The sequence below is a fragment of the Plectropomus leopardus genome, chromosome 7 (assembly GCF_008729295.1).
Source record: "Plectropomus leopardus isolate mb chromosome 7, YSFRI_Pleo_2.0, whole genome shotgun sequence".
In the NCBI taxonomy this organism is placed as follows: Eukaryota; Metazoa; Chordata; class Actinopteri; order Perciformes; family Serranidae; genus Plectropomus; species Plectropomus leopardus.
The window spans coordinates 29,620,110-29,641,416 of NC_056469.1; the positions used below are offsets into that span (position 1 = coordinate 29,620,110).

At 36.2% G+C, this 21,307-nt stretch overlaps 1 protein-coding gene and 1 long non-coding RNA gene across 2 annotated transcripts; one reads left to right on the plus strand and one right to left on the minus strand.

Annotated features, from left to right (window-relative positions):
• The first annotated feature begins 8,806 nt into the window (after positions 1 to 8,806).
• Positions 8,807 to 17,837, plus strand: LOC121945656. Its single transcript, XR_006105970.1, has 3 exons — positions 8,807 to 8,852; positions 13,952 to 14,058; positions 17,762 to 17,837. It is a non-coding gene; the product is annotated as an uncharacterized LOC121945656 (long non-coding RNA).
• LOC121945653 (protein rapunzel-like) lies at positions 17,270 to 19,700 on the minus strand. The gene is made up of 2 exons (XM_042489951.1): positions 19,207 to 19,700; positions 17,270 to 18,406 (listed from the first exon to the last, which is right to left on the minus strand). The coding sequence occupies exons 1-2, from the start codon at positions 19,698 to 19,700 to the stop codon at positions 17,716 to 17,718; spliced, it is 1,185 nt and encodes a 394-aa protein (XP_042345885.1). The 3' UTR covers positions 17,270 to 17,715.
• Between the last annotated feature and the right edge of the window lie 1,607 nt (positions 19,701 to 21,307).

Genomic DNA, 21,307 nt, shown 5'->3' on the forward strand with positions numbered 1-21,307 from the left:
AGATATATTTACCTATTTATTTAAATAATATCTACCTAATAATTTTCAAGAGCCTTTCTTGTCACCTTTCACAATTTTGTTTCGCAATTTTTCCAAACCTTTTTTTGCAAAATTGCTCATTATCTTTTTCTCATGTTTTCAAAAGAAATCAAACCATTTTTTCAGGTTCCAGAGGTTTAAATTCTTGTAAAAGTCATCTGAACGACAGCACAAGAAAACTGATCCAGGTTGTAAAGGGTCAACCCCCCACCCCCGCAAAACGGTTTAGATAGAAACTATTTCAACAGCCGACTCTCAATAGTTACTTCTTTAACTGTCATCACTGTTAAAGTTACAGTGTCATGGACCAACACTTATCTCTTCCTAACCCGGCTTTTAAGTTTAATGCTTTGAAGCGTGAACAAATTGCTTTGATTTCTTTCAAAAACATGGGATGAAGGCCATGAGCAACTTAATAAGAAACGGACAAAAAATTAATAGGAAATAAGTTGAAAGTTACAAGGGAAAAAAGGAAAAGAAAAAGTAAAAAGTTAAAAACAAAAAGAAATAAGATTGTGACCTTAACCCTTTGAAACCTTAAATACTGTCAAAAACATGGGAAGAAGACAATGAGCAACGAAAGAAAAAATTACCCAAAAATTAGCAAGAAATTACCAAAATTACAAGAAAATTATTTGTAAATTATTACTTTTTTTAAACAATCAAACAAAACAAACTAATTTCAAAGGGTTAAGAAACTACTGGAAAAAAAATCAAAAAATATTCTGTACCATGATTTTAAATATATAACAATATAGTTTTCTAGATATATTTACCTATTTATTTAAATAATATCTACCTAATAACATGGCTAATTTTCAAGAGCCTTTCTTGTCACCTTTCACAATTTTGTTTCGCAATTTTTCCAAACCTTTTTTTGCAAAATTGCTCATTATCTTTTTCTCATGTTTTCAAAAGAAATCAAACCATTTTTTCAGGTTCCAGAGGTTTAAATTCTTGTAAAAGTCATCTGAACGCAGCACAAGAAAACTGATCCAGGTTGTAAAGGGTCAACCCCCCACCCCCGCAAAACGGTTTAGATAGAAACTATTTCAACAGCCGACTCTCAATAGTTACTTCTTTAACTGTCATCACTGTTAAAGTTACAGTATCATGGACCAACACTTATCTCTTCCTAACCGGCTTTTAAGTTTAACGCTTTGAAGCGTGAACAAATTGCTTTGATTTCTTTCAAAAACATGGGATGAAGGCCATGAGCAACTTAATAAGAAACGGACAAAAAATTAATAGGAAATAAGTTGAAAGTTACAAGGGAAAAAAGGAAAAGAAAAAGTAAAAAGTTAAAAACAAAAAGAAATAAGAATGTGACCTTAACCCTTTGAAACCTTAAATACTGTCAAAAACATGGGAAGAAGACAATGAGCAACGCAAGAAAAAATTACCCAAAAATTAGCAAGAAATTACCAAAATTACAAGAAAATTATTTGTAAATTATTACTTTTTTTTAAACAATCAAACAAAACAAACTAATTTCAAAGGGTTAAGAAACTACTGGAAAAAAAAATCAAAAAATATTCTGTACCATGATTTTAAAATATATAACAATATAGTTTTCTAGATATATATAACAATATAGTTTTCTAGATATATTTACCTATTTATTTAAATAATATCTACCTAATAATTTTCAAGAGCCTTTCTTGTCACCTTTCACAATTTTGTTTCGCAATTTTTCCAAACCTTTTTTTGCAAAATTGCTCATTATCTTTTTCTCATGTTTTCAAAAGAAATCAAACCATTTTTTCAGGTTCCAGAGGTTTAAATTCTTGTAAAAGTCATCTGAACGCAGCACAAGAAAACTGATCCAGGTTGTAAAGGGTCAACCCCCCACCCCCGCAAAACGGTTTAGATAGAAACTATTTCAACAGCCGACTCTCAATAGTTACTTCTTTAACTGTCATCACTGTTAAAGTTACAGTATCATGGACCAACACTTATCTCTTCCTAACCCGGCTTTTAAGTTTAACCCTTTGAAGCGTGAACAAATTGCTTTGATTTCTTTCAAAAACATGGGATGAAGGCCATGAGCAACTTAATAAGAAACGGACAAAAAATTAATAGGAAATAAGTTGAAAGTTACAAGGGAAAAAAGGAAAAGAAAAAGTAAAAAGTTAAAAACAAAAAGAAATAAGATTGTGACCTTAACCCTTTGAAACCTTAAATACTGTCAAAAACATGGGAAGAAGACAATGAGCAACGAAAGAAAAAATTACCCAAAAATTAGCAAGAAATTACCAAAATTACAAGAAAATTATTTGTAAATTATTACTTTTTTTTAAACAATCAAACAAAACAAACTAATTTCAAAGGGTTAAGAAACTACTGGAAAAAAAATCAAAAAATATTCTGTACCATGATTTTAAATATATAACAATATAGTTTTCTAGATATATTTACCTATTTATTTAAATAATATCTACCTAATAACATGGCTAATTTTCAAGAGCCTTTCTTGTCACCTTTCACAATTTTTTGTTTCGCAATTTTTCCAAACCTTTTTTTGCAAAATTGCTCATTATCTTTTTCTCATGTTTTCAAAAGAAATCAAACCATTTTTTCAGGTTCCAGAGGTTTAAATTCTTGTAAAAGTCATCTGAACGCAGCACAAGAAAACTGATCCAGGTTGTAAAGGGTTAACCCCCCACCCCCGCAAAACGGTTTAGATAGAAACTATTTCAACAGCCGACTCTCAATAGTTACTTCTTTAACTGTCATCACTGTTAAAGTTACAGTATCATGGACCAACACTTATCTCTTCCTAACCCGTCTGAGTCACGCGCCAATGATCTGTATGCGCAACAGTGACTCCAGCAGCAAAAGGCCAACCGACCGCCTCGATACGAGCCCATCTGTCACTCTCACAGATCAATACAAACTCAGATCTGAGGAAACAGATAAAGGTTCAGAGGCTGGGAGAAGGCGACTTATTGATTGCAGGCAAATTCACCCCCTGAGTCCATCTTTGCCCTTAAACAAGCGAGTCGAACCACCTTCAAGCTTCATGGAAATTGGAAATACAATTACTCTCTTTGGCAGACATTTTGTTTAATCATATCATTGTACTACTGATTTACCGAAAGCCTCCAAAAAAGGGCTGTATGGTATAAATTCATGCTGCAAGCTAATATAACAAGTTAAACCAATTCAGTTTTCTTAAGCTACATTAACAAACTTCATGATATATTATTTTAGATCATTATTTCCACAATAAAATCAGTGGCTGTTACATGCTCCCATTTCTGTCCGATATGTAGAGGAAGCTGCTTTTAATATCAACAGTTACTCACAGAGACAAGGCACATCAACATATTGTGCCATGTTAGTTGGGATTTTTTGAAGCAGGGTTGTATGAGATTCGCATCCATAGCAGGAGCTGCTGCTCTACCATTGCTTTGATCAATTTTGTCTTATTGTATGACTTTGGTGAATTGAACTACCCATTTTCAATGCCAAAGTTGCACAATAACCCAAATAAAATACCTGATTGCAGCAGCAGCAGCAGCAGCTCCTGTGTTCACTGATGTTAAATCACTGTTTTTCTCAGTGGAGTCTGGCTCTAAAGAGAGCGTCATAATGGCTTCATTTTCCTGTTGGAAATAACTGTCTGGCATTAAGGTGAAGCACTGAAAATACTCTCAACATATCGTGCACTTGAGCTGATATTGATTTGAATAGGTGTCTTGAATAAATGGCTAAAATATATTTTTCTTTTTCTGACCCCTCTACAGCAGCACATTGCTTAGCTTTTGCGACAGACTCCAGCCTGCTTCTTCAAACTGAGAGCGTGCTGACTGATACCTTCTGTATGTGATGCACTGTCTACCTCATATAACCCCACTTCAAAAAGTCCAAACTGTCTCTTTAAGACTGCTGAGATAAAAAAAAAAAAAGAGAGAAAATTATGCGGGGAGAGAACATGTTTTACAGAGCGGATCAATACAGCAATTACATCTGTAATTCACTAATGCTTTTGTGGACAGACAAACAAGCCTGGGGGACTATTTATATTCCTGCTTAGGGGAGAAACTCCCAGAATGTCATCGTCATCCCCACAGCCTCCTCCTAAAATTATACCGTTGCCTCGTCAGGAAACCACATTGTGTTAGTTACAGCGGAGACTCCTACACAAAAATTTAAATTAAAAAAATCTGATGGAGGAGCTTAATATCCTTTTCCTCTGAAATCTGCCACAGATATCAACCTGAACTTAATAAACACTTCAAATTTTATAGAGAGTCAGCTGCTGCACATCTGCCACTATAACTATTATCACGGCTGCTATTAAATAAAGTCCCACTAAACAAACATTTGCTCTGTTTGAACTGTTAGTGAGGGCTAAAGGCAAATAATGCAATAAATACTGATAAGAAAATATGATAGAACTATGGAAGATTAAAAAAAATGAAAACACAAAACACAGAAAAATTTGCTTTTCATGTTTGCATTTATTTAGTCATTATAATTAAATGAAAAACATATATTTTTCTTTTGTATCTAAATTAGTTTGTTTTGTTATGGTGACATGAATCTTCAATGCCACATTAAAAGCAAATCATAACACAGGAAACAGAGTGAAGAGGTGTTTTGCATGTAAATGTTGTCCAGCAGAGGGCAGAATACTGCATTAAATGGCAAGCATTAGTTTTTTTCAGGTGGTGCAAGAGAGCCAGTTTCTGTTTAAGGGGAAAACACATCATCAATGCCAAATGAAAAATGATCAACTGTCCCTTTGAAACTTTTGGACGCAACTGTGATAACAGGTGCCGATAGCAGTCATGACAGAGAGTTTTTCACATTACAACGATTTCTTTGAGACCACCAGCCAAAGGGACATTGTGTTGTGTTGTCAATGAACATTGTGGGCAGCAATTACATTTCACTCAAAATAAATTTGGCAGAACAAATTATCAGTGCGTAACATTTGTGTATATAGAGATAGACAACACATCTTCACTTAATCCAGCTGTACAAAAATGAAGCCAAAATATCCCACATACAGCTGCTGCTATCTTGTGCGTTTGGAGCCAAAGTCTGCTTTGTAGCGATTTCCATTGTGTCGAGTTTTCACCCGTAGACTGATCCAACCCATCATGAGCAGCGACATCAAACAGGAGCACACCGATTGGCTCACACAGCTGTCAGTCATGAAGTCAAATTCACGTTTTATAGCATAAAAATAACTTATTAAAACTAAACTCATCAGGAAAACGAACACTTTAACAAACATCAGCTTACCAAAGAGTACCTAAAATGACAAAAACTATCTTTGAGAAAAAAATATTTGACATATAAGCTATTTTAACTTTAGGTTGTCCCATGCACTAACATGGAGAGGGCGGGCTTTATGACCTATATGAAGCCAGCCACCAGGTGGCGATCAAGATGCTTTGGCTTTACTTTTCTGGAGCGGTTATGTTGTCCATCTTTATATTTAGTCTATGGTACATGTGGGAGCCAAAAGTAATGTCTGTATATTTGTCTGGTTATATTTTCTGTGTAAATGAAATTGACCACAGGTGGCAGTGCAGGCGAATGTGGCTATAAGCACATAAGGGGCACAGGTGTTACAGGTGACATTATCATGCATGGGTGACAGGGAGATCACATGGTTTATACCGCTCGCTCGCTGACTTGCTTGCACATCATAAAGACAGCCATCACATCATAACCACAGGTTTGCATCACTGATTAAACAGGAACCTCACCCAAATCTGAATCCTGCCTGGGCATCTCATTGAAACACGTCACAAACAGATCTCCTCCTGCATCCAGCCAAGAGGCTAATGTCAAGATAGGTGCTAGGAGACAATTTCTAAGAGACAGCGTTGAATTTTTCTCAGTCAGGACAGATCAGCTCCAGCTTTAACCTTTGTCCTTGTTTTTAAAAATAGAACCCAGACTCTGGGGGGCCCATGTTGCCTCAGGCCTTTAAATCATTAAGTCCGCTCCTGCATCTGATCCTCTGTATTTGTTGATGTTCTCGTGATGAAGATTGTGAGGGATTAACCCACTGAAGGCAATGACTCTCTGTGACTTGGCATTTCCTGGTTCTCCTCTGTTTTCATTTCCTCTTTCTCACGCTTTTACTCATTCACCTCCCAATCCCTCGGGTCTTTATCCACAACCTCACCTCCCCCAAAACTGTTGCACAACTGGGCTCACCTCCCTTTCTAGTTTCTGTTACGGTCAAAAGAATGTGAATAGTTCTCCCATGATCATCGTCAGAGTTCCTTGGAAATATAAAAGCATTCCCAGCTTTCGGTTTCCAGATGAAACCAGCTAAATAATCCCAGAAATTCTCAAAATCAGTGACAGTCTGGCAGTTTTAATGGATTACTCCTAGATCAATTAAATATGTTTTTTTTCTTTTGGATTTTTCTTCTGTACTTTTGCAGAGCATAGTAGAGGCTTTTAGCAGACTCCTATCCTGCCTGTTAACCCTTTGAAACCTGGATCGACATCACTTTTCTTGCACTGAATATGGATGCCTTTAACAAATATTTACACCTTTGAATCTTACTCTGTGTGTGTGTGAGAGTGTGTGTGTGTGAGGGGGGTCAGACTACAACAGCGCTGGGGGTTTGATTGAAACAACATGGGGCCTTGCAGAGGGAAGGCAGACAGCGATGGCATCAGAGGAGAAAAGGAAGTGTTGGAGAACATGAGGGAAATTTTGAGGCATTGCAGGTGGCTCAGACACGTGTTTACCACCCGGTGGATTTCCACTTTAAAGCTTCACTGACAGATGGATTCCCCAGACATTCCTGACGCAGTCAGACACCTTAAAGGAATACTTCACCTACAAAATGACCATCTGTAAATCACTTAGTCATGCTGTGTTACCTTGATTTGTAAAGAAAACTTTGTTTTTCTAGCACAGTGAACATTAAACATATTAGTTTGCTGATTGATTATGTTTAACAACAGGAAACTATATCAAAACATCCATTTATAAATTCGCACACATCTTGTGCTGTGTAATTCAAATATCATTTATCCCTTCATATGCTCAGTACTTCCGAAACATATGCATTTTTGCTAAAAAACAAACAAAAAAAAAACAGCACACACCAAAAAAAAAAACAACTTAGTACTGGAATTTGGCTTTCAAGAGCAAAGATATGTTTTGCTTTTAGTTCATTTTTAAATAATAAGGTTTTAGTGAAATGCATGTGTCTGGGTACTGCTGAACATACAACATGATAAATGAGACTGAAATCAAATTGCCCACGTTGTATAGGAGTTTGTAAACAGATGTTGTGATGTAGTGTTCTGTCAATGTGATTCTAGTCAATTAGTAAATCAATATGTTTGCTGTTTTCTGAGGCATGCAAATAAAACAAAGTTTTCCTCACAAATTCAAGGTAACACGGCATGACTAACTGATTTACAAATGGTAATTTTCTGGGTGACGTATTCCTTTAGGATCCTTTACATATGTACAGCAGGTAAAACTGCTGTCTAAGATTAAATCTGTCACATTTTCAGTGTGAAGTAGTACACATATAATTTAATTTAAAAAATATGTTTATACAGTGTTACTGGATTAATGACATTTTGCAGTGTATCAACAATAGGGTGAAACTATTTGGAAGTGGAAGATATAGTAAAATCTTTTACTCAAGTAAATGTAGCAGTATCATAGTGCAGAAATAACCTGCTACAAGTATAATTTATGCATTCAAAGTGGTACTTGATTAAAAGCACTCAGTATGGCCCATTTTATAGTAATTATGTTTATTATGTGTATGCATCACTTTAATGTTGCAGTAGCTTACAGTAATCTGAAATAATACATCATAATGTATTTATTTTAAACTAAAATACTTTGTAGAAACATTATGAATCTAACGTAACTTGTTGTCTAAATAAAGTTATCAAATGCTTAAACGTAGAGGAGTAAAAAGTGTTAGATTTCCCTCTGAATATGTGGCAGAGTAATAGAGTAGTATAAAGTAACTAATTAGCAACCTAGTATAAATGAACATAAAATGCAAATACCCAAAAAGTAAAAGTAACTGTACACTTACAACACTTGAGCATAATGTACTTAATTACATTCCATTACAGGAAGTTGAATAAATTTAAAGGCTTTCACTTTAACAGGTCAAGATGAGGAACATATACAAAATCAGATTCCATTTCAGTTATGATTATAAGGTTGTATGTTTAAAGTTACAGCTGGAAGAGCCTAATGCAATCAAAATTATAATATATTAATAAATATATTAAAAATTGCTTATACCTTACTATTCAACTCCTACAAAGCTTTTGTTTATTTTGATTGCTTTTGATTATATATTAAGCCTTTTTACTATACTACTTACTAATACTTTATGAATTTTGAAAGAGTGCTTTTTCATTTTTTTGTTTTGTTTAATGTTTTTATGAGGTCATAAATAAAGAATATTTTTATATTTATGATCCTGTCATGTAACTGTGCGATATTTCTTAGTGTTTATGCAATATTTTGTTGTGTACTTTTATTTTGAAGCATCCGTTTTTGTGGGTGCTGCCGGTGCTGCTTCCTGAAGGGGGCTGACCCTTTTTTTAGTGCTTGTTTCTGATTGGATGATTGACAAAAGCCCGCCCGTTTGACGTGTATATAAACGCTGTTTGTTACGCGTTCTGTAAATCAATGGCGCACCTGGTTCGCATGCGGGTCACCTGAGCGCCGAGCTAACAGGTGAAGCAGCGTCATCCTGCTGTGGCTAATGTGTTCGGCCACACGGAAGACCTCGGCTTTTTTTTTTTGCTACCTACAGAGTGAACACCTGTGTGCATCTCAAAAGGTAAAACATCAACTCAACTCTAATCAATGCGCACAACAACTTTATGCCCCATTTTTGAGTTACATGTAATCATTTAAAAACTGAAAGTCCACATTTAATGCATTTTTTCTTGAGATAAGTTTGTAGTTTGTAGTTTGTAGAGCTAAGCTAACTGTAGTAAGCTAGTTAGCTGTTAGCAGCGAAGCTAACTGTGCCTGTATAAAATGCATAGAAGCTAACAGTGGCTAGCAGTTGAATGTATTAACCTTTTGATAACTGAGCACATTGGCTTGATTTATTAAAAAATAATTTAAAAAACATTAGAGGGAGTTAGAAGTTATATGGTAAAATAAATAAATAAAAAAACAACAATACATATATATGTATACAGATAAAATAGACAATAATAATAAAAATTTCCAGGAAACCATTTTTATAATTACAGGAGTTAAGTCTTAATGGACATGTTTTCCCTCTTTTTAAAAAAATAGATATTTTTAATGTCTAATAAAATCCCTCTCTCTTTTTGAACACTATTTTCAGGTCATTCTCTTGTCACCCTTTACTCTAATTTATTGCAATTTGTGGACATGTCTTGCCAAGTCGTCTTTATAGCCATGTTTTTTTCCTTTTAATCAATCCAATTTTCCAATGTTTCAAAGATTTAAATGCTCATAAAAAAGTGTCTGAATGCAGCACAAGAAAACTTCAGTTTCTGGTTGCAAGGAGTTAACTAAAGTTGTAAAAGTACTGTTCCCCAGTGTCTGAAAGTGGCTTGGGAGCTTACATTTACTCAAGTACAGTACTTTAATACTATTTGTAGGTATTTAACCTGAGTATTTCGGTTATATGCGACTTTATACTGATACTCCATTACATTTCGGGGGGACACATTACACTTTTTGTTTTTCATAATTTATCTCACAGCTATATTTACTCTCTACTTTACATATTAAGATTTTACAAATAAAATGTATGGTTGATTTATAAGATATCATGGTGTGTTATAGATTAAACTACCCAATGGTATATAGTTAAAATGTGCTCTACCTCCACCACCTGTAACATTAGACTACAGTTCCTCTTACATCAGTAATAATATTTTATGATGTACTGTGTATAACATAACAAATACTTTTACTCTAATACTTTTAAGTATATTTTGCTGTTACTACCTTTGTACGTTTGCTTATCTTGAAAATAGGAGCTGTGACTGTTTTTGGCAATGCTACTTTTAGTGAAGTAAAAGAGTGCGTATATTTACTATATACTACTATGTACTTACTATATTTTTGAAGCATGTTAATCACCTATATGTCGTCCTAATACAGCGTAGGCCCTATTACACCAAGGTAGGCGTGTGTACTGTGGGTAGATGCTTTTTAATAATTTATAAAAAAAAATTATTTTGTCACTAATACTCCCATTTATTTTTTAAATTTTGCTGTAACAATTAATGCCAAAGTTAACTCTTTATGTCAGTTGAGCTGAAAACTATAACTTACATCAGTCAAATTTTAGTATTAATTGACATATCAAGTCAACCGTACAGTCAGTACAGTTTGTTTTTTTGTTGGATATCTATTGGACTTTTCCGATGTAGTCGCCAGGACATTTGCAGCATGACAGAACTACAAACCTACTTTAGATGACTGAAAAAGTAGCCATACCACAGTGTAAAAATACTTAGTTGAAAATAAAAAGTATGGTATTCAAACTTTTACTCAAGTAAAGTACACAATATAGTATGATATGTAACATGATAAACATAATATTTTAAATTAAAATTATTGATGCATTTATTGGGTTTATGTTTTGATTGTTTTGCTATATATATTAATGGATACTTTATGAGTTTTAATTAGATATTAAATTCTTATCTTTATAAGATTCTACATCATAATTTAGCTGTTGATTGTATTTTGTATGTTTAATCAGAATCTGCAAAGTAACTTATCAAATAAATTTAGTGAGGGAAAAGTACAACATCTCCCTCTGACATGTAGTGGAGTAAAAATATAGAGAAACATAAAATGTAAATACTCAAGTACCTCAAACTTGTACATGAGTACAATACTTGAGTAAATTCACTCTCAGACTCTGGGTCTATGTCTAAAACAGTCTTCGCCAGGTTGGTTTGTCTTTTCTGAGTTTTGGGCTCGGACCTGCAGCCAGTGTGTCACTGAACAAATGTTTTAATGCTTTTTATTGGATTAGTCCACTAAAAGAGCAGCAGGCTGGTCGATGGTCCACTCGCACTGATGGGTAATAGCATTATCCTGTGTGGGCCTGTGGATTGGCAGACAGCAGCAGACAGAGCGATCCTACCATTGATCGACTCTCCCCTCCAGGGCCACTCTGATGCTCGCCTCCATCCAGTCTTTCATTTGTTTATGAAATATTGATATTGGCTTTCTATCTGCTCTTGGAGACGAGGAGATTCAGGTTGATGGAGAGGAGAGCGTTTAGAGATGCTGGAAAAGGCTTTTGTTAACTGAAAGTAGTCTTTTTCTGGATGGGGATGTAATTAGTTTATTTTTTTTCCAGAATTACTGCATGACAGCTTTTGCTTTTTGTGCCATATTTCCTCTTTCAAATGACCTTTATTGAGCCACAGTCTTAAAGTCCCAGCAGAGAAAAAGGAAACATCTGTACCTGCATCCTTTAAGATTTCTGGTAAATAGTAAAAATGTTTAGAGATGTAAAGAGATACTATCATAAAAGTTACTTTTAGTAAAACAATAATTTTATATATTATATGGTTTCTGAAAATGCACGTTAAAATGTGCAAATGCGACATTTTTTACTTGAATATGCAATAATTTGAATGATTTTCCAGAAGAGAAATCTGAACATATGCTAAAACCAGGTTCAAAATTCATGTCTCTTTATGCTGTTATGAAAATGAATAAAATGGGAATAAAAAGGAATTAATTTAAAGTAATAAAATGTGATGCCATGATATGAAAGGTGACAATAATCATAGTAAGTATTTGCTTATCTTGAAAAAAAAAATCAACTAATGGAGAATCTCATCTTTACTTTATTATTTTAAAAAATGAATAAATAATAAAATAATAGTACTATTTAAAAGTAAGTGTATTCTGCTGTTGTGACCATTTTTTTACAGTCACATTTTTTTCTTCATTTTCTCTCCCCCCATGCATGCCACCCAGCTGAAATTATGTTTGAATAGAGTTTGTATCACGATTGTTGATGATATGAATAATAATGGGCAAGAATGTATTATTAATATTGATATTAATTATTTTGTTATTATTATTATTATTTCTTGAAAAGTCTTGGAAAACTTTTGACATTTGGTCCATGAAAATGTGTAGGAACCATAGATTTATGTTTAAATGTGCAAATGGGGCATTATCTAATTAAACATTGGCTTTTTGAAAACATGTCCAGACCAGAAATCTTAACTAAAATAAACACAAAGTCTAAATTTAATGCTCTCTTTCAAACGAGTTCAAAAGAAGGCAACTTACAGAGGTTCTTCTACGGAGGTTCAATCTTAAAATTGACCAGTGCATAAAGAAACTTTTTTCACCTGTGTTGTCTCGCCTTAATAAACAAAAACACGAAACAGCCCAAAAAACATTGCATACTTTAACTTCTTTTTATTCATCCTCTTGGAAAAAACACACTTAAATGCAATTCTACAAATTTTAATCAGTAAAGTTCACTGCAGCAGGCTGGCAGAGCATTTCTTGGGTTGACTTTGTTCATAATTAGCTGTAGATCTGCATGTTAATAGCGCCCTCTGTCTGTAAACTAACCCCGGTGCCATTCCTTCACCAGATCTCACTCTTTTATTCACAAAACCTTACTTTAACCTTCCCTCAACCACAAAACACACTAACTCTGGCTCTTGCGGCACAGGATGGATGCAGTCGATCTTGTCAGTAAACAGATGCTTTAGTCTTCCCATAATGACAGTCAGGATTGACGGGCTACCACAGCCAGAGCCTTTTATGCCGGGGAAGAGCTTCTTGAATCAATAGTTGTTACCTAGGCAAAGCCCGCATGACCACTAATGAATCCAGTGGCTTACAGCACAGGCTGCCGCTGCTCTTTACATCCACACAGGAGAAAAAACGTGGAAATACTTAATGCTCCCTTAGTGATGTAGAAATTAGCATCAACCACAAATTAAAGATTAGGGTGCATTTTATTTAAATAAACTCTAAATAGGTCATTGTGAGTGAACAGGGCTATTATTGCATCGAGTTTCTGCTTTTGTTTGTCGTGTTGCAACATTTCAGTGGTCTGTTCTCTCTGACTGGTTCTGTGGTGTGTTTGAGATTTTGTCTGGCACACCCATGTGTCTGTCTGCTTTGCATTTTCTGTTTTTTCAGCGTAGGATTAAAGCATGATGTATATCAAAGGTAGTGAAGTGTGTTAGTCACCTGTCTGGGATTTCTAATTATAAAAAGGGCTTTGTGCCAACAAGGTAGCAGGTGCAGTGTTGCGTGTTACAGTGCGTGAGTGTTTGGACAGTGACGCATGTACTTTTTGTTTTGGTTTTGTACTCGAGCATGTTTAGTTTAGAATTAAACAGTTACAAATGTAAAGAGCTCAGTTTTACCTTTATTTATTTATTTATTTATTTATGTATTTATTTATTTATTTATTTATTTATTAGGATGTTCAGATTAGCACTCAAATTGTTCAGTTTCAGTTTCATTTCTTAGAATGCACGATGCCAATAACAGAGTGATCATTTTTACATTGTTCACTTAATAAAATAATAATAATAAACAGGATCAAGACAAACTAAAAAGATGAACTGAAACAAAAAGTTTAAAAAATAAATATGAATAAAGACAGCCTCATATTAAAGGACTAGTTTAGCATTTTGGGGAATTTTCTTTCAAAGAGCTAAATGAAACAATTGATAATTCTCTCTTCTGTGTCAAGTGCAGCTGGAGTAGAAATCTAATGGTATGAAACTTTAATACCACGTTTCAATGGCCCAAATTATCAAGGGTATGAGTGGGCTGACCTGAATGTTTTCGAAGCTTCAGTTGTTACCATGGTAATCGATATGCAAATCATGTTCCAGTATTTCAAGTTTTTGTTTTGTTCTGATTTTTTTTTTTCTTTACTAGGAAACCGGTGGAGGAAATTGAAAGGAAAGGAAACCAGTGTCCCCAGCGCAGTCACTGATCCTTGCATAAAGCTATTTAATCAGCCGTCTCAAGACGAAAAGGAGCAGGTGAGTCAAAATGTAAACTCTTATCCACTTTTGGCAGCTATAATGAAGCGCTTGCTTTGCATATAATGAGGAGGTCCGACCCACAGTGATCGAGTTATTAATAAGTAACAGAAACATCACATGCAATAGTCCACCATCCAACTTTTCTTTCCCCTCTCTTTCGCTCTCTTTCTCACACACGTTAGTCCTGCCAAAGTACGGTTCGGGTTCAGGTGGTCCTGTTGTGTACCCTCAAAGCTTTGATAATTTGCTGGTAATTATCTCTGCAGCTTCTAAACCCCCAAAATGGTACTTGGTGCAGGCCTAGTTTTTAGCATAATCACGGTATTGTTAAATTGTACTGATAGTTTCCAAAAAGCACTGATACACACACACAAACTGAAATAATTTAAAAACAGCCAATACCTTTTGTAAACAAAAAAAAAACATTTCAACGTGCTTTCACATTAAAGATCTTTTAAATGCTCGAGTGTCACCGCAGGTAGAGATGAAGGACCAGCAGCATCACTGAGTTTGCCTGTTGCATACTCACTTTGTAAAAAAGAGAAAAGCAAAACAAACCCATGTTTAATGCTGCACCAGCACGCCTGCGTCTAGAAGACTGTTCCTAAATTTGGTCAGTGCTGGACAGCATTAACTGTGAATTTGTCCTCGCAACATCCTCATCCTCCCACCAACAGCTATTTTCTGCTACAGACACAGAAACCTTGTATGATTCAACGCAGTGCACTCTCTCCTGCCCTGCGCTGCATATTACAGATAGCACTTGATGGATTCTGACAGGCTGAATTTACGAGCAGCTAAAGACCCTCCAGATCCACCGAGATATGAAATGATGGCCGTCTCCACCCGCTCTGCACCTACACCAGGCATTATGACTGATACCATCCTGCTAAGCCAAGCACTTTGCTGCTCGTCTGCAGGTTATTAGCTCAGCCGAGGGTTATTCATAGACCATCAAACCAGAGCTGTGGTCAGGAAATGCTGACTTATGTGTAAATATCAATTAAATTAGCCGGAGTGCCTGTTGCTGAGGGTGCACTGCCTTGTTTTAATGGGCACAGACGCTAACGGTGCAGCGTAAATCACATTTGTACAAGAAAAGAGAGGCAGATATTAGATTATACTTGTTTACACGTCCATTAACTATTTGTATTTGGTTGTTAATTGTCATAAAGCATAAAGATGTTGATAAATGTTGATCATGCACAGACTTTATTGAGATTATTTAGTGTGAATATGGAAGATGATGTGGTTTAAGTACAATAATACATGCCATTTTGATACAGTTGATCAGTATAACAGAGTGGATTAAACACACACAATTCATGAATGTAGGGTGTTGTGATAGATTTCTCTTTTCTGCAGAAATCTTTTGATGCAAACAGGAGAGAAAATAATTTAAATTTCTGGCAAAAGTCACAGTGGTTTGTTTAAAGTAACAGGAAATCATAACAAACTAAGAAAAATGCCTTTCACATAGTACAAAAAATCATACATAAATAATAAAAAAGTCCATCATATTTAGCTTGGAAGTGCAAAGCAAACACAGCAATGTTCTGAGCAAACGTTCCAAAAATAAAATGCACAAATGAAGAATCCAGCAAACAGAATCGTCCATTGCATAATTGGAGGCACAGCACTGGTGAGCAGTGAGGTTTGGTTTTGGTTCGAGGGCTTTGAATGTGTTTAAAACACAAGGCACATTGTCGCATCTCCAGTGCCAAACTCCAAGCCTCTTGTTTTTCACGCCTGAAAAAGTGACCTCTGCCCCCCCGTCAGAGTTATGTAGGCCAGCCTGCTGAGCACAGACAAAATGGGAGCACAGCTCCGGAGATGCAGCCTCAGCAAAACCATCTCTTTAGAGCTGTAGGTGCAGCAGCCGCTTCTCATGGGAGACTCGATTATGACTGTATGCAGCTGAGGTATAAGCACAGACACTTCCCTTTAATATACACGGTACTGTGTTAGTGTGAAATGTCTTATAGTTCTAAACAAGCAGGTTAGTAACTCATAAATTACAAATACAAGTGACACAGTTCATAATATACAAGCCGTTTAAACAGCTACAACATAAAATAAATTCACATCAAACATCAGTAAATCAATTGTCTACTGTAAAAAAGTTGACACAACCCGTAAATCTAGTAAAAGTGCATTTGTGATTGAATTTATTTAACAAATCTGAAATGAAATTGGGATGCACCGATCTGACATTTTCTCTCCTAATACCGATATGTTGACTTGAAGTATTGGCTGATACCGAGTATCAATCCACTACTTGTGCTGCCTCACCTCATGAATCTTATGAGTCGTTTTTATGTGTGTGTGTGAAATAACATGAGAATATAGTAACAGCTATGGAAAGTAAAAACCCAATCGCCAAAAAAATGTAAACATTGCACATACTTCAAACCGCAGATTTGTTAAATTTGCACGTTATTATGTAGCGGATATATTTAAACTTTCTGTTTTAACAGCACTGATTAACCTGTGGTTAGGTTTAAGCACAAAAGCACTTGGTGGTGGTTAGGAAAAGATCTGCTTTCTAAAATATTATTTTACAGACATGACAAGTAGCACTGTTGTCGTCTTTTTTTGTGTGAAATGAAGCCACTTTTTTTTCCTCTCTGCAATGACTCCTTACTGTTGCAAGTTTCCAGACATGCAGATGCACAAGTTTGACAAAATTGTTTTAAAAGCTCAACTGTCAGAAAAACATACAGCCGTTGATTGCAGGTATTGATAAGCTCCTAGGCAAAGGATTATGATGAATTGGACAATTTGGAACTGCGATTTTTGATTCCCGTCCATAATAAAAAAGCACTGATTTGTAGAAAAATGGAAATACTACAAATATTATACATAATTTATATATATATATAATATTTATAGCAACATTTTTCAGTGTTATTCATACTCTATTAACCATCTCATTACCCCTTAGATTTATATTGCGACTCTTAAAAAGGGGCTTGACTCCAAGATTTGGAAAGTAGGTAAAATTATGGGTTCAGTGCATTCCCAGTTTTTTTCATTCACACTAATTAATANGGGCCATCAGATTTTTAAAAAACTAGGGGGCAAGCCAAATATTAAGAGTGCAAATAAATTATAGCAACATTTATTTTTTTTATTCATACTCTATTAACCATCTCATTACCCCTTAGATTTATATTGCGACTCTTAAAAAGGGGCTTGACTCCAAGATTTGGAAAGTAGGTAAAATTATGGGTTCAGTGCATTCCCAGTTTTTGACATTCACATTAATTAATTAGAAATCTGATGGCCCACCATAAACCAGGGATACCCAACTTGCTTGGCTATGTTTCTAGGATTTTATGACATTTCAGTGATGTTTGCATGTTTCTGGAATATTAGGACATTTCTAGAATTTCTGGACATTAGGGGCTTGGCCAGGACCTCATACAGGGGGTGTAGGGGATCCTGGCACTTTGATAAATACTCTTTGATAAACAAGCTCTATTTTGATGCTGCTTTGTGCACTCTGGCCACTTAAGTATTTAATTTCATGATAAACTTACATGCTGATAATCTCAGCTCACTCTTGCAGATGAACAAGAAGCACAAATCAACAGTATCTCAACCTAAACTCCCTCTTTGCTGTAAATTTTAAATTTTAAATGTGTATCAGCTCTACTCTGAGTGCACACACACTGCCACATTCTTGTGTCTCTCCCAGTAGTGACAGTCTTCCGGAAAGCTCCATGCAGCTGCAGACTCCTTGTGGCGACTGACAGCGTGAACAACAAACCCACACAGCTGCTTCTCCAACACCTCCACCACCGCCGGGGCGTTTCCCTTCTTCCCCTGGCCCTCCATCACCTGCTGGATGCAGTCACGAGGCACCGGCTGGGGTTTGGTGCTGTACGACACCACCAGGTTGATGTTGTTCACCTGCAGCACCTCGAACCAGTTCTGCCCCGCCACGTGGTGAAAGTGCTCCCCTGCTCGCCAGTTACGGTAGGTGCTCCCTGAATGGTTTATTAGCCGTACAGACCAGCTGACCCAGTCGTACTTTTTCAGCAAGAACTCAAGAAGCTGCCGAGTCGTTTCTTGCAGGGTTTCCTCGTGCTTGTCTTGCAGCAGGTGCTGGGAATCTAATTTAGCTTGCTCCGGGAAAGCAGCAATACAAGACTCAATGGTCATCTTCATGTGGGACTCAACTTCTTCAATTTTACTGCTCCACTCTCGGATTTTATCATCTTCTTCCTCTTGGGCCTGAGTTAAAGCACAGTGCCCGAGCAGAGCGATCAGGCCCAAACAGAAGAGCTCCTTCATGCGGACACAGAAATCCTCCAGGAGACGACGGTTCCTTGCTACATACCTGCAAAACAGAAAAAATATTTTCATTTAAATAATTTATTTGGTGTTCCAAGACTGATGCAGAGGAGTGGACGGGGTTCGCACGGTCATGAAAAACATGGAAAAGTCATGGAATCTTGTTTCACAAAACTGTATATTAATACATCATGTGTTCAAAGACTGTTGGAAATGTGAAAATCTCAATGATTATTTTTGTTTTCACAGTTTCTGGCTGTGATAATTGATGTTAGTTTTAGTGATTTTTAAAGAAAACATGCCTCCCAAACCCATGGACCTGCTTGTTTGGAAGAGATTTGTTGTTGTTTTACTGTCTTAAAAAATTGCTTTTTAAAATCTTTCATTAAAGAAACAAAAAATAGTACTTTTTTTCTTTGAAAATAGCCACCAAAAAAAATTTTTGTAAAAAAAAAAAATCCCCACATTTTCTAAGAAACTCGGGCCCATGAGTTCTGAAGGCATGTTACCTTTAAAAACCAACTGTAAAATAAATAGAGAATACAGCCATCTTAAGTTGTATGCCCCTCCCCTAAAGCCAAAATTAAAAAAATTCTGTCCCTCCCAGTGCTCAAAAAATATTTGACATGCTCCTCCTTTTTGTGCCACCCCCTTCCATGTCATAAATAATGAACAGTCCCTAAGTTATATTTAACTATTAAGTATGTATGGTCTTTCAAATTTGCTTCAAAGCCATGGAAGGTTATTGGTAAATATGTGTATCAACCCCCAGTGGAACATGAGACCTGCAACGTCCCCAGAAACAAAAATATGATGAAAAATGATGAATATGAAGAGGAAATTTACCTTTCAACCAGCTCTAAAACCGACTCTCCAAAGCTGTTTGCCCCCATCAGAGCATCATACAGCACAAACAGGTTTTTCTCTCCGCCTGTTTTGGCAAAGTGCTCCACAAAAAGTCTGGTCTTCACCTCCCTGAACTGCTGCTTTGCCTCCAAGATGTCCATATATTTCCGAAACTGGTTCCTAATGTTCTCCTCCACTGAGAAGTACTGGGAGTCCAGTCTCCCCTTCCTGATCTCGCAGTCGATGTTGTCCAGTTGGGTGGAGAGCACGTCGAGCTTGTTCCTCACTGTCAGGAACTGCTCTTTGACGTAGAAGACTTCTTTGCTCTGGACGTTGTCTAAAGCCAGGCGGAGCACCGGAGCGGCAGCCTCACAGAGGGGGAACAGCTCGCCCACGGCGCTCGCCAACACCTCGGCACCCTTCGCGAACATGTCCATCACTGCCTCGATGGCCTCCTTCTTCTGGGCCACGACCTTCTCCAGTGAACTGGTCATGTTCTGAGACACAGAGGGACAAAATCCATCAGGAAGAAGTTGTTTGTGACAAAATGGGTTCAAATCTTTGTTTGTGATCCATGACCTTCACCTGCCCAAAGAAGGACTGACCATTTTCAGCTACAACACTTGTTTTCAACCTTTTTTGGTCTAATGAACCCTTAAAATGAAGCTGTAAACCTTTTTCACAGGTTTTTAAGGTCTATAGATTTTCAGCAGCTTCACTAAAATGATTTTTCCCTCAACATTTCTCAGATTGGCCAGAAAAGGTGCATCTATTTACTATTTCATTTAAAAAACAAAGATCGATGACCAAAAGGAAATACTGCTGTGTATTTAGGTAGCATAACATTTATTTTATCTCCATTACTCCTCTTACAACCCCTCAAATCTTTTTTGTGATCCCTCTAAAGGTTCTCAAGTTAGAAACCTCCAATGTAGAACATTATCTTATACTTTCTTACAAGTCTAAAGCGCCAAAGTGTTTTGTCCAACTTATTCACATTTAAAGTTATACTGTGCAGGATGGTTTTTGTTTGTAAAAGTGCTCGCCAGCAAAAGCTGGAAGTAAACTGAAGAAAACATAGCAATAAATATTATATACCATTTCTGCCAATAGGTGCCTCTAAATCCTACAAACTGGAACTTTTAAGATCATAAAATAGATTGATGAATAGTTACTTGAATATTTTAGAGCTGAAAATATTTGTTGATCAATTTACAATCTGCAGCTTGTTTGATAATGGAATAATTTAGTTATTTTTAAAGAAAAATCACCCAAAAGCCTCTGCTTATTTATTTTCTGCTTCATTTATTTGATGAAATTAACATGAAACGAAAACAATTTCAGTTGCAGGCCTAGAATATGGATAGCAAAGAAGAAATGCCACAAAGTTTAAACCAACGGTCAAATGTCAAAATCAGTTTTTCCTGTTATTACAGGAGCTAAATATGATGTCAGGCTTCAAGTGCAGGATGTAAAAAGACAAAATCTTTACCTTGACCCTGTCAGCTGTGACAAAAACCTCCCCACCCAGAAGGAGGCAGGTAATGATGTCATGTAAACAAAATGGGGGCCTGAGATGACTTGGGATGAGAAAATGACACAGATGCCCTTGTGTCTGCAGATGACTCATTTCAGAGCAGACCAAGGCCAAAGCATGTTTAAAAATCCCCTTTCATCCTCGCGTGCAACCTGACATACATAAATCACCTCCTCTCTGTTCAGATGTTTGTCTGACGCTGCGTCACGCAACTCCTCCACAAATTAATGTCGACAGTGATTTAATTTATTCATGTCGGTATTTATTGTAAAGAAAATTAAACATGTTTTCCTTGGAAAACATTTTAGTAAACGGTGTATGAGCAACAAAACATCCTTTTATTTAAAAAATGGGCTGTCATACGTCCAAACATGTTTAATTGTCATGCGCACATAAACGAAATGCGCAACGGCAGGCTATTTTACGCACAAATCCCCTGAGAGCCTCGGACACACCTTACAGCATATTTACCCCCTGTGATGGAAGATAAAGACATTCATCACATTCCTACAATAACAGCGTCTTTTTTTCTGTACCTGAATGAAATGACTCTGCTGCTCCTTC

Bases quoted from the DNA above. Each gene is read 5' to 3' on its own strand.
- LOC121945653 (XM_042489951.1), bottom strand. From the start codon at position 19,700: ATGACCAGTTCACTGGAGAAGGTCGTGGCCCAGAAGAAGGAGGCCATC. The intron at 18,407-19,206 runs GTAAATTTCCTC...TCTGTTTTGCAG, and splicing joins GTTTTAGAGCTGGTTGAAAG to GTATGTAGCAAGGAACCGTC.